At 47.8% G+C, this 13,582-nt stretch overlaps 1 protein-coding gene across 1 annotated transcript in view; it reads left to right on the forward strand.

Moving 5' to 3' along the window:
* COL13A1 (collagen type XIII alpha 1 chain) overlaps nucleotides 1-13,582 on the forward strand; it is a 99,665-nt gene that overhangs the window by 30,190 nt on the left and 55,893 nt on the right. Inside the window, exon 6 of the mRNA XM_039381894.1 lies at nucleotides 10,809-10,816. Coding sequence (XP_039237828.1) covers nucleotides 10,809-10,816 — 8 coding nt within the window. The remainder of the gene's footprint in view (nucleotides 1-10,808; nucleotides 10,817-13,582) is intronic.

Raw genomic sequence — 13,582 nt, forward strand, 5'->3', positions numbered from 1 at the left:
ACCCCCTCACTCCTCCCACCGGGGCCGCTATGATTCCTGCTCTGCTTGCCCATCCTGTTCCAGCCTGGCTGCTGCAGCTCAGTGTCCGTTTCTTCCTCATGTGATGTCTTGGGTGAGCAGCATCACAGACGGACTGTGCAAGCAGGAGGTAATTAAATCAGCGTATTCCCCAGGGAGGGGAGGCTGATTAACAGCACATTTTCCCCACGCCGGGGGGCTGAGACACACACGGGCAGCAGTATCAATCCATCGCTTGCCTCACTCCTCTCCCTTAGGATGTCTGGTTTTTTTCTTTTTGCCTTTCTTTTTTCCCTTCTTTCAAAGGGAAGGTGAAGATTATATCAGCTGAACTGGAATCTGAACTGACAGAGCTTTGTGCGAGGGACTTGTTTATTATGATTTGGTGTTGCTCCGGGCAGTGTGCGCGCCTCACTGGGGACCACCCAGCTATCCCAGCCACACCAGGCTCCCCTTGCCATGCGGCTCAACCAGCAGCAGGTAGAGAACCATGGGGCTGCTTTGCCTTTGGGAAGGGGTCTTACAGAGGCCAAATCTGACTCTGGAATGTGGCACTGGGTGGATGTGGCCAGATCCTGGTGGCTGCTCTTTTCTTGGCCTTCGCCTCTGTCATCTGCCACTGCTGTCCAAGGGAGGAGATGTTGCTGGAGGCAGTGGCAGCTGCTGGGAGTTGTGTGTTGGCCTCGTCCCTAAGCTGAAGCACACAATGGGCTGGGATTTTTTTTTATCCTTTTTTATTTAGTTTTTAAATATTAGCTTCTTATTAGAGTAATTTTGGCAGCAAAGAGGGAGTAACTATGTCTCCCAAAAAGGCAGTCACTACCTACAGATTAACTTCCCCTTAAACCCTACTATATACAAGTGCCACACAGATGAAAGAGGGGTTGAAACCCCAAAAGCAGCCCACAGAGCTTATGGGTTTTTGGCACTGCCCTGGCCACAGCGAGGGAGCCATGTCTCAGCTCTCTGCTCACCAGGAAGTGAGGTACCTGGTTCGGACCTGTCAGAAACCCAGGGAAAAACTGTGGTATGGCAAGGCTGTTTGCCATCCCCTGTGCAATGGGATCTAATGTGGGCTTAAAAACAGAAAGAAAGGAGAGGGGGGGAAAAAAACCATCTATTTTTGGAAGATGTAGCCTCATGTTTTTTAGTTTATCCCAATGTGTCTAGGGATCTTTTGCTTATGGATGACCTGAGTGCTTATGGAAAATGCTTTTTTTCTGGGGAAAAAAGGAGGAGATGGGAGTTATCAGGTGTGGTTGTGAATAGTTCTCTCCTTGAATTCCAAAGCCATCCTGGATAAATCCCCATGCTCTGTTATTGCACTAACCCCTATCTTAATGGGCAGGGTCCTGGAGTTTCTTGGGACAGTGATGGGAAGCGCCTCTCAAGTCCTCTAGGAAGGGAAGCTACAAACATGTGACTCTTGGACTGGGGGCTGGTGTGGTGCATGCACTATCCCCAGCCCCACGTGGTTTAGCATGCCTTCAGCCATTCCCCCTTCCTCTACATGGGTTTCTCCATGTGCCTTTCCCCTGCAGCAAACTACTGCAGACCTCAAGTCCTCATTCCTCCCCTTTGGTCTCTTTTGTTTCTAGAACAGTGAGGATTTCCTGTTTTGGTAGGACTTGGACCTCTTTAGTGGTGGCTGAGAAGCCTCAACAGTTATTTACCAGGTGTAACACACACCCCATGTACTTTGGAGAAGTTTCTCTCTAAATGTAATGCCCTTTTCCCCTTATGCCCTCAGGGCCTTTCCTTTTGTCTGGGAGGAAGAGCTTCAGAGTAACTGGTTTCTAAACTTGCTTGGGTTTCTTCCAAGTTATTTTTTCTCTGCCGCGGGGAGAGGGGAAAATATGTCTTTTCCATTTTCATTGTACTCTCTTTTCTTTTTGAGATTATAATGGGATCTCTCGCTACCTTAAAAACTAACAACCTATATGCCTAAATAAGAAAAATCTTTTAGTCTCAAACAAGATGGAGGTTCTGACAGAGTTTAGCAAACTTATTGAGTCAAATTTGCCATGTTGAGAAGATGAGAGAATACAGGTGCCTTCCAGACCATGCTCTGAGGGAGACAGCGTTGGTTGGGGTTATTTTTTACCTTTCCAGTTCAATGGCTCTCTCCACAGTGTGTGCTCTGCAGAGCATCTGGTTTTGGCACTGGGGGTGGCAGGGAAGGGATCCGCACGCTCAGTTCATTCTAGGTAAGGGAAGCCGTGAGTCCTTCGTCCCTGTGAGCCAGTGCGGGTTGTCTCCATATGTGCAGCTGTCCCAGCCTGGCTCCCACCAGGCAGAGCCCAGCACTGGAGTAGCCAAGTGAAGCCAGCCTCCCCGAGTTCGAGACGTGCTAAGAAAGCATCAGCTAGATTTGGATGAATGAATGAATACTCTCCTCTTCCTGCGCCATAAAACACGCTTAGGCTCGTAAACTCCATCACATTTTTCCTTTTGAAGGGACTAGCACCAGCCCCACTCTCCTCCACATGCTCTGTTTGGAAGCAAGGCAGTGCATCAGGAAGGAGCCTGAAGGAAGAATTTATGGTGTCTCTAATTAGTCAGTTTGTTCCATCCTTGAAGAAGAGGATAACGAGCGACAGGGATGCATTGCTGGCCTCTGGAGGAAGAGTGCTGTGGCTTAGGCTCATGTCCAACTGCTGATAGGGTAATTAGTGGTAACTGGGAGCTATCAATCATCTTGGGTGGAAAAATGTCTGGGCGAAAGGAAAGACCCTCCCAAACATTTTCATAACTCAAAAGGGTGTGAGACAGGGTCTGGAAGACAGTACTGGCAGTCCGTAAGGTATTTGAGGAAGGAGTCTATTAAAAGATAAATTGAACACAATGGCCTTTTGTTCGTCCCTGGGTAGGTGACAGAATTTGCTGTTATAAAAATTGCAAAGTATTTTGGAAGGAGGAAGGAAGAAGAAAAGAGTTAGCAGATGGAAAAGAGGGAAGAATAACAAGAATTCGGGGGAGAAAAAAGTAACAGCGCACTAGTTATTGAAATCAGCTGCTAATTGCAAAAATGATATAGGACGAAAAAGAATTATGCAATTTGACAAGTAAATAAAACTTGTCATTTGCATTTTAAGTGCATGATCAGAGAATTTATTTAAATAATTATTAGATATAGTAAGGTCCAACTTTCTACTTTTCCCAGACAACCACATTATGAGAGAGATTTCAATTTTCAGCAGGAAGTAAAAACACCATGGATTTTGGTTTTTACTTTACCCAGTCATGATTTACTTTGGCCAGTTTTCCCCTGTTGTTCCTTCCTAATTCTGAGGCTCTCTGAGGAGTAGGACTTGTGCAGGGCCTGGCCGAGTGCTGAAGAAGTGGCCAGCTCCTCGATGGAGGAATGTCAGACTCCTCCTGAGTAACCAACTGCAGTTTTCAAACTGGTTTGGATCTCCAGAGTTTTCAGACACCACCTTTTTAGTCCTGCCGTGGAATAGGATGTGTTAGTGAATGTAGGGTGGGAACTGCAGAGAGATTATCAAACATCTACTCTGCCAAGAGTAGGGTTTTGTTGGAGTGGTAGCTTGCTGCACTGGCACGTGTGTCTTCAAGCTAAGAGTTGTGAGATGCTTCTGGAAATGTCCAGATATTTGAGGTGGATTTCAAAAACACAGAAGGAGCTGGAGAATTGGTGGGGTAGTGCCCCTGGAGAGCAGGAGCTGGGGAAGAAGTTGAGGAAACTCAGCAACCTGGCAGGGAAACTGTTGGAAGCATGAGGAGCTACAGGAAGGGATCAGCTAAAGAAAATAACGAACTCCTCAGCAAGCTGAAATTCAAGACAGGAGAAAAGTAAAGCTGAAAGGATTTAAAATGTATGGGTATGCAAGATGAAAATCTGAGAGCCTAGGGTCAGGTGGGACTGTGAATGACACTCAAGAAAATGCTAGAGTTGTTCATTGTGAGTGAGAAGGAGACCTTCCTTCTCACTGGAGCATGAATGCCAGTCACACCAGACAACAAGGACACCAACTTCCTGAAGAAGTCTCTGAGCCTTTGAGGGCTTGTGAAGGACAAGTGACATGTCAGAACATAAGGGCAAGGCAGAGGTGGTGACAGGGAGGAACTTCGTGTCCCTCTGTAAGACTCTGCAGATAAAGTAAATAGACAGTGTGTCTTCTGCCTTCACCACGTTGTGTGCTGTTGACTCCTGCAGTGAGCCAGAGACCAGGTTACTGTTTAAGAACTACACTTCAAGGTGCAAACGGGCCACTGACGGGGAGCAACAAGAACAACCAGAGGTCCAGAAAACATGGCTTCTGCAGAGAGACTGAAAGAATTAGGTTTTGTTTAGTCTAAAGGCAAGAGAAGACTGTGGGGAACAGAACAGCAGACTTCAAACGCATAAGAGGTAACCGCGAGAAGGAGGGAAATAAAAAAATCTGTTCTTCAAGTTTGCTGTGCATCAGAGGTCACTGACTGACTTAAACAACAACACTGGAAATTTTGGGTAGTCTCTAAGAAAGATAATAAATATGGCCTTATGAATCAGGGCTTGGGTATCGCCTGGACTGGATCACTAGGGAAGCATGTAGTGTCATCATCTCCAGAGGACAGCAACACGTTAGAGAAATATTTGCCCAAACGGGCTAGGTAGAGACTTTTTATTCCTTTGGTTGCTTTGAAGATGTTCCCTCCTCGATTTCATGTCACTGTCATTCCACAGGAATCCTTTAATCTCTGTTTGGTTTGCTCAGGGGAGGTGGAAGGGGAAGAGAAAGGGGATAGTCAAGAGCAGCAGTTTTGGGCTGGTGGTTTGCTGTAGCCTGGGGGCACGTGGGCTCTTCGGCAGAAGGTGGTGTAGCGGAATGAGCCTGCCACCATAAGGTTTCAATTTACTGTCCAGGGGTCCGCACCGCTACTGGAAAACCTTGAGGGGGCCTCCAACCATGAAAACCCACTGGGAGAGCTGACCCCGGGGGTCCTTCTCTGCTTTCTGTGACGCTAAGTGCTTCAGCATGGCAGAGAAAAATGCGATTGTTTGCTGCTTGGAAAGAGCTTGCTGACCCACGGATGCCTGCCCAAAACGAGCATTGCTGCCCAGCCCTGGCCATCCCAGCATCTCTCCCCCGGCAGTGCCTGAGGTGCTGTGCTTGTCCTGGTGCAGCCAGCGCTTCGTGGGCCATCTGCTCTTGACCCTTTCCTGTCCTTTGTTTTCACAAGGGGCTCTCCCAAATGTTTGTCAGACTATTTCTGCTTGCCTATTGTTGAACCCTTGTCTTTAAGCACTTTAATCTGCCTAATGGGCTGCCTGCTGTTATGCCAATGGCCCCAGTTATCCTCATCAGATTCTTCTGGCTCTGGAGGCCCACTGGCTCCCATTGTCCTTACAGACATTTCTTAAAACAAGCAGAGATGCTTGGGGATGCACTTGGAATCTAAACTAAACTCCACTATCAGACCCTCTCTCTTATTTTTGCTGCCTAATCATGTTAATTCTGCTGTGAGGCTCCACCTCGGTGTTCACTTTGTTCATGGCATCCTTTGGACTTCTCTTGGTGCTCTGCTTGTGGCCTTCTCCTTGGCTTGGACTGGTGGTGGTGATGGTGTGCCGGGATGCTCAGAGTGCCTGAGCAGCGACTTTTATCCTCAACAGCTGCTGATATTAACTGCCGAGTCTCGGTGATGTCATGGGTTTGATTTCGGAGGCGAGCTTGAATGACTGGCATAACCTGGTGCCTCAGCTTAGCGTTGGTCAGATTTTTTGGCAGTGAAATCCTGATAGCCCTTTTGCCGTCCAACATTGCTGCAATCCTTTGAAGAACCTCTTGCCACTCTGCAAGGGTGTAGCCGAGAGGGGAGTGTTCTGGGGACGGGGGGGCCTGGCCTTTGCAAGGGATTCGCACTCTCTGGAGTGAGTTATAAACTCAGATTGGCTGCTACTGCTGACAACACCTGAAGCAAAATTTCTGGAGGTTGTGCTTTGGGTTGTCACTGTTGCTTAAAATTTTTCTTATTATTTTCAAGATTTTTCTTGTCTTTAATTTCCCCTGCAGCTAATAATGAAGCTCTCTGAGTTAACGTCCCTCTGCCTCCCCTTGTATCATTTGCCCCCGGATGGACATGGGGAAAATGGCTCTTCATGGCTATGAGTACTGTAGGTGTGTTGTTTGAAAACTGTAGCGTGGCCAGTCTCTAAAACAGGCCCAAGCCACCATTTGGGCTCCATGTACCCAACTGGGGTCTGCCTGCTCCAAAATGGGATCACTCTGCACTGGACACCCATGGAGCCAGGAACGAGGGGATCCAGGCCACCCTGGATAAGGTCATGCTGAGGCCACTGACATTTTAATCAGCATTTCATAACTAATTGCCTGGCCACAGCTATCTTATTATCAATTAACATAGTCCTGAATGTCAGGAAGTAACTGTATCTCTCTAACTCGCTAAGGCTGCCTTCTGGGTCTGTGAAATGGCTGGATTTCCTCACAGGGATGGATTACATGTTTACATCTTCCCTGCTGCCAGAGTGTGTAGTGCGGATGACCCAAGTAAGCAACAATAATGTCTTCATGTTCTCTCTCTGTCCTCCTCATCTTGTGTAAGCTAAAGAGGGGGGAAAAAAAATCCCTTGTGTGTGAGCTTTTGGAGCAGGCTGGAAGACACCCACATTGCAGGCACTGTACTGCCTGAATCCAAGAAATTAGAGAGAAAAAAAAAAAGCTCCAGCATTTGAGAGCCTTTTTAGAATGGACATTTTTCCAGACAGCAGGAAATGCCCTTAAATGGATGGGATCATTTCAATGATCCTTTTGGTCCAGAGAGCATTGCTGTCTCTCAAGCTGGAGGATATCTCTGCCATCAGCGGAAGGTCTCTTACCAAACTGACCTGCTCCAATACGTCCATCTTTTAACATCTGCTATTTTGGAACACGGGACTTTCCAGATTAGGATAAATATGACCCACTTAACAAAACTAAGCATTCCCTCTTGTGAGGCTGAAGAGGGTACAGCATGGAGGGTGGCTTTTTATCTCTCTGCGTGGGTGAGAGCAAAGGGTTCCTTATAGTTCTGTTTTCGTTAGTCACTGGTTGAACGGGCCATGTGGAAGGTCAGGTGAGGAGAGGGCTCTGTGGCATGGCCTTGCTGTTCATCGCAGGTGTGTCCCTTCTGTATCTGCAGTAAGGTGGGTTTAGCCTATCTGCAGACCGTGGCTGCCCATTTACTCATTTGGGCTACAGGGAAGGCAGAGCTGCTTTAAGAAAAGCTTGTCTGCATAAAAACCAGAGCAGCTGAGAAGGGACAGTGCAGATGGTGCTAATTTCCAGAGGCCATATGTTTGGAGGGACCCCGGGTACCCCTACAAGAATTCTTTGTTTTCTCAATGTTCAGTTTCAAAGGTGCTCTGGGGGTCTCCTCTTTGCAGGAGACCGCTGCTTCCTCCCACTCATCCACTCCCGACACGTTTTCTCCGTCCCCTCCTCCGTCCCCCGCTGCTCCTGAGCCCTGCAGCTGGATAAACAGCGATCCAGTGCTTACAGCCCTCCGGTGCCTTCCAGCGAGGCGCCGGCACGGAGAGAGGCTTCCTGAGCTGCCCGTCGTGGGCGGACAGCCGTGCTCGGCCCACGTGCCAGCGCCAGCATCGCTCCAGGCCCAGCAAGATCAGGTTCAAAACACACGGCATCTGGAGGTGCTAATTACAAATGGGGGTTCTCTGTCTGTGCACGGCTGAGGGATTTGGTGGTCTGGGAGCTCTGGGTCTGCCTGCTGCCCGGGCTTAGCTATGGAATGGGCTTAGAAATGTTCGCGGTAGCTTTGATCTCTGCTCTGTTGACTCATTGTCTCTTCTCTGTTGACTGTTTGTATGGAAAGGGGATCTAGCTCTTCTCCTATGCAGCACCACCACTATCTCACCCCAAAAGAGCCTGCTGTAGGGAGAGGAGGAACGCCCAGAGGCGTGATTTGTACTTGTGACTGTTGATAATATTGGCTCCTGGTTGTTTGTGGAGCTCTTTGGAGTTCACCACCATCAAGAGCTGGCCCACCTGGGGGCAAGCAGGCCTGTTTCAACACAGCTGCCCCAGTCTGGCTGGGAATGCAGGACACTGGTGACATGAGGGACAACGTGCAGTGGTGTTGTGGTGACTCTGTTGCAGTTCAGGTGGCTTTCGTGAAGGCTCCCATGAAGCCTGGTGGACTTGTGAGTTTGCCCCCTTGGCTTACAGAGTTGTCAGCGTCCCTGACCAGGCCAGACCTCTGGCCAGGGGCAAGTCTAGTGCACTGCCCAGGAGGGGCTGGCTCAGCCTGACCACCAATGGTTGGAGCAGTTGGGGGTGGAGGTGCACATATCCCTGTCCTCCTTTGCCAGCTCTTTCCTCTAATGTGCCTTTACTACTTGTTTTATTAAGAATACACTTTATAACCTCTGCTCCACCTTCTTGTTTATCACTGGGACAGAATATGACCAGTGCATTTTGCTGAAGCTTTATTTTGCTTTGTAAAATCCCCAGTGCTTTGCAACAGCTTATCCAGCAACACCTCCTCCCTCCCCGCTGTCTTTGAGACATCTTGCCTCCTCCTCCTCTCCCTTTTCCTCCTCCTCCAGCCCATGTAAGATGATGTTGCTTTTGGAAATGACTCTGTCTGGGGGCTTCGCTTTCTCCTGGGTCACATGGACGATCCCAGCATTTGAAGCCCAGTCCCTGGATGGTCTCTACCAATTGACTTATTGCAGCCAAGACTCTGTCCCTGCAGCTCCCTGATGTGTGTTTACACAAGACTGTGCAGTCCCCCCTTCACAGAACCATTAATTTTATAGAGGGCATATAACAGAGATGGGCCTCCACTATGCCTCCTGCCTTTGATCTGTGTGGGGTGTGTGGCCTGGTGGGCCCAGAGCTGCTGGCAGTGCTGATTTACTCCGCTCTGTGGACAGAGCTTCTGGAGCAAACAAGAGCTTATGTTTTCTCGCAGTGGTAATAGCAATACCGTTACAGGCTGTGCTGCTGGCTGGGTGTGTTGGGGCTAGAAGGGCAGGGATGGCTCAGGGTTTGCTTGTCTTTAAGTTTTTCTTTTAATATTAGCTCAGTAGTTTGGCTCATGCAAGTCGTGAGTGCCCCAAGCCCACGCAGGCAGGTAGGCGGGTTATTAAGGGTCTGCAGTGTTACTAATGGAAATAAAGTCCGTGTATTGGCAAGCCATAAGCATTGACCTTGTGACAGGGCGCTCACTCTGAAACAAAATCTCTCCAGAACAGTTCTCTCACAGAACTTCATTGTCACCCAAGCCAGACTCAGAAAACTTTCTTTTTTTTTTTTTTCTCCCAGTCTGGCATAAATTAGGATTCCTGGATGTGAGTCTGACCTTGCCCTCCAAAATGAACTCTCTGATGAGGAACCCTTTTGTTGTTTAGACTTGATGTACCAAGTAGGACACTGACCTCAGCATCAACACTGGTTGTGGGGCAATTGCCAGACCAACCAAATCTGGGTCGCCCCTGAGATCCTGTCCTAAATTTGATTGGAGTTGAGTTGTTGAGCCTTCTGGCTGTGAGTGTTGACCTTAGCTCTGTCTGTCAGTCATCACGAAGGTGCTAAGCTTTATTATTTTTTAACCCAAAGGTACTCTTTAGAGGTAACCTAAATGAACCACGATGAAAGCTGTGTCTAACAGTGGCATTTGACAGGGCAGTTTTAGGTCACCAAAGCTTGATAGCCAAACCATTTGCTGAAGCCCCTGGTATGAAAGAGTCATGCTAAGTGAGAGATTTCCAATGTGGAAAACGTTTGTTCATCCAGAGTCTCCGGTTTCTTTTATGGACTTTCAGCCAGGGGCATTTTCAGGATGACGACGTATTCCGCAGGTGCTCACTGTGACATCCGCCTCCCGTGCAAGGAGGAGGCTGCTGCCTGTTATCTGTCAGCTCGCCTGTTATACTGCTTAGCCCTAATTCTTGGCACTCTGTATAGAGAAAAAAAAGAAAACAAGAGTATCTATAAAGTATGGAAAATGTAGAAGCCCCTGACAGTTGTATGGTGTGTCTTGCTTCTCCCACAGAGAGGAAACCACAAAATAGTGAGTCCAGGGGTTTCTTTCCACACACACAATATCTGTCAGGATTTTGAGGAATTTTCTGGGAACTGATGAAAGAAGCGTGCTCTTTAAGCCCTGATATATACTGTACAACTGTTCTGTACAAGGGAGTTGCAGCACTCGCAGGTTCCAAAAAGCTTTCCAAAATAAAAGAAACCCAAAGGATTTCAGGGAATTTCTTCCAAGAGGCAAGATTGGCTTCTATTGGAACATAGGCAGAAGCAAAGGGGAAAATGTGCTTGTATTAAAGAGAAAAGATACCTGATACGTTTAATAGCTGTAGTTTCCTAATTACCTTTTCACACCTTTGCAAGATCACCAATGCTGATGGGAAGTGCATAGGAATTTTAGCAGCAAAGGGGCTCTTGCCTCCCTAGATTCAACTTTTTCAGTCCCCAGGGGTGGCAGGGATGTGAGGTGGAGTCACACAAGTAACAAGCCCCCCACTCGTGTGCTGAAGGACCAAAACTGTGTGTAACAGCGTCAAGAGCTTGACTTGCATGGCCTTCCTGACACAGGGCTGTCAGAGGCTGCCCTGCACTCAGTGATTATTAGCAGCTGCTAATTGTGGGGATACCTTAATTAACAAACAGAGAGTTGGTGAAAGTGCATCAGCAAATGGGAGCAGCCTCAGGATCAACCCCAAAAGATGGTGCAATGTTTTTATCTAGTCCTTCTGGTTAGCATTTATTACATTAAAATAATTAATGATTGTTCATTTTTTTCCTCTCTTTCAGGTCCGCCTGTAAGTACCAAACCTCTGTGGTTTTAGAAGCTGTTGACACAGAGTTTGTGGGGCATGAACTGGCACAGTCTCCTGTCTGTGGTGTCTGGTGTGGTAGTCAACTTTGCAGTCCTGGTACCCTGAGATCTCCCAAACAGCAAGTACTGTGGGTTGTCAGGATCTATACTGGAGTGGGATTGCTCTTGCCTGCAATTCAGCCTGTGAGGGGGAGACAGAGTGAGCCAGGGATGGGGACACAGCAAACCCATGTGGTACAGGTGTCTGTGTGTTACCAGTTGGCCCCACATACCCCGGGGGAACCGCCTGCATGTGCTTCACATGCACTGGGTGCCACACACTGAACAAGACGTGTGTGCAAAAAAGAGAAAGACAGATCACAAACACATGGCAGGAGCTGAGCTGGAGGGACTTGTTCCCTGCTACTTCACCCAGGCTGGCTGAACTGCTGGGCTCTCAAGTATAGCTGCACAGCTATCAATTTCCAAGGAAAAATTGTGTTGACAGCTTCCTTTTCAAATGTTAGCTAATGTAAAACCTCAGTGCAGATGATTTAGGCTTCAGGAAAATAGCTAGGTTATTGCAGAAATTTTCTTGTAGCTCTTAAGAGACCCACAGTGAACCAGCAGCAGCAATGCAAGGACTGAGGCCATGTATCTCTCAGGATTATAAAGAAACACTATATTGTCTCTAGTACAGTCCTTCCAGGGGAAATGGTTTATATTCGTGTACAATAGAGTGACTATAGTGGGTTTCTGTGGAGGAACATGAGAAGTTAAACATACGGTAGTCATCTTTTGTCTGTTCATGCAAAAATGTCTTAAACAGTTTGCAGATGACGTTCTGAGGAGTAGTTGCTGTGCACAACCTATTTTCTTTCCTGTTTCATCAAGCTGAAATGCTATAGACTGAACTCCCCCAGATATACGAACACAGACGTATTTAATGACAACAATCTTCCAAAAAGTTGCACCTTCTAGGCCAAAAGGTCTGAAAGTGTTTCACAGCTGGAAGCCCTGATCCACACAAACCTTCAGCTTATCCCAGGGGCTTTGAGGATAAGGACAGAAGTGGATGTATTTCAGCATTAGCTGTGGGGTTTTGGGAAGAAAGCACTGCTTTGGAGGGGGCTGCAAGTGGAGTCCGTCCATGGCTGTCCCTCCTACTCCAGCCTGGGTAGCCAGACGTTGGCATTAAATAGACGGGCGGGCACAAAATTGGTAGTGGTGTTGGTATGTCTGTTATTGCTGTGAGAAATTAAAGAGAAATTAATAGCTCAGCACAGACATCTCCTAGAGAGCAGTCGGTGCCTTGTGGGGTGAGGAAGACGCACGCTCCAGGCTTCCTCTGCAGCACTAAGGGTTAGAAACCTAATATTGTAATGAGAGATTGAAGCCTGGCAGAAACACATGAGACCACCGGAGAAGTGCTGACATTATTTGCTACTGTATCCTGGCTTATTGCGACCCCTGAACCTGCCTCCGCATGCAGACTTCCAGGACAGGCCATAAGGAGTGCTACAGCCAATGGAAATAATAAGAGGAAGTCAGGCAGACTGCATGTCGTTAGCCAAGGTGGAATTTGTCCTGGGATAGCAGCACCCTCATCTCATTCAGGACCTCTTGGGTTTCTGATGGCTGGTGAGCGAAACCACTGTGAGCGAAAGTTCACCTCTGAAGAGCCAAATGGAATCCTCCATGTCACCATAGGAAATATTTTCCCCCTCATATTTCTTGTGATTAAAATGGCAATGGGTTTATGAGCAAACAGACCTGGGCTCCTGCCTGGCTGACTGTCATATGCATTGTTCTGGAGAGCAACCCCAAAGTGCTGACCACCTCACATCTCTCTCCTGTTTTTGTTTTCCATCTTGCAAAACACAGTGTGCAGTGTGGCAGGGCTTAGCTCTCAGTGCTGGTGTTGGCTTGAGTGTGGAGGTGGGCAGAAATTCTCACTAGAAATGCACTGGAACCTGCTTGTAGTCTAGGACAACGAGGAGAAAAGCCAGGGAAGTGGATGAGCAACATCACAGCAGCAGAAGGGGTCTCCATGCTCTCCTCTTGCCCAACTGATGCTCCCCCCCCTTATTTGTGAAGTCAGTTGAGGCTTTGGTGAAGGCAAGGGCAACCCGCAGTCACGTAAGATATTTGGTGAGATTGAGACTAAAAGGGGCAAAGGAAGGAAGGAAATGATGAAATCGTGCAATAGTCCAGAGGTTTCCAGACTCTTTCACTGTCTGGACCACATCCGAAGCAGAAGATCCTCTCATGGACATTTTCTCTCCCATTTCTGATCATGCAACATTTCTGTGGCAACTGCAGCAATTCCATACATGAAAAAATAATATTTAGCAGATGGAAAGTAATGAAGAAAGTCAAAGCCCTGTAATTAGCTTGTTCTCCATGGAGTTGCAGATACCTTCGGAGCCCGTGCAGAGAGCTGTGGGCAGAGCCATGCCAAAAGGAGAGAAAACTTCACAAGCAGGAGATTAGGAAACCAAAGCAATCAGAGCTGATGGTCAAGGAGCTGTGGAGAGTTTTTTAACCATTCTGTTTCCTAAACCATTCCATGTGATTTCATCTCTTTATCAAGCCCTCCCTTCAGAGTTTGAAGGTAGTTTTTGCTGTTTCTGTGTATTTGTCCCAGGGCCTCACAGAAAGGCCTGGGCTCCCAGTAGGTACTTCATTCTTTCCGTCTCATCCCCTCATTCTCTCTGTCTGGTAGTACTTTGATCAGGAGGCCTCCAGCGTTCGTAAACTGGGAGAAGTA

Source organism: Pipra filicauda, unplaced genomic scaffold, assembly GCF_003945595.2.
Source record: "Pipra filicauda isolate LSUMZ 115617 unplaced genomic scaffold, ASM394559v2 scaffold246_size1145428_pilon, whole genome shotgun sequence".
Lineage (NCBI taxonomy): Eukaryota > Metazoa > Chordata > Aves > Passeriformes > Pipridae > Pipra > Pipra filicauda.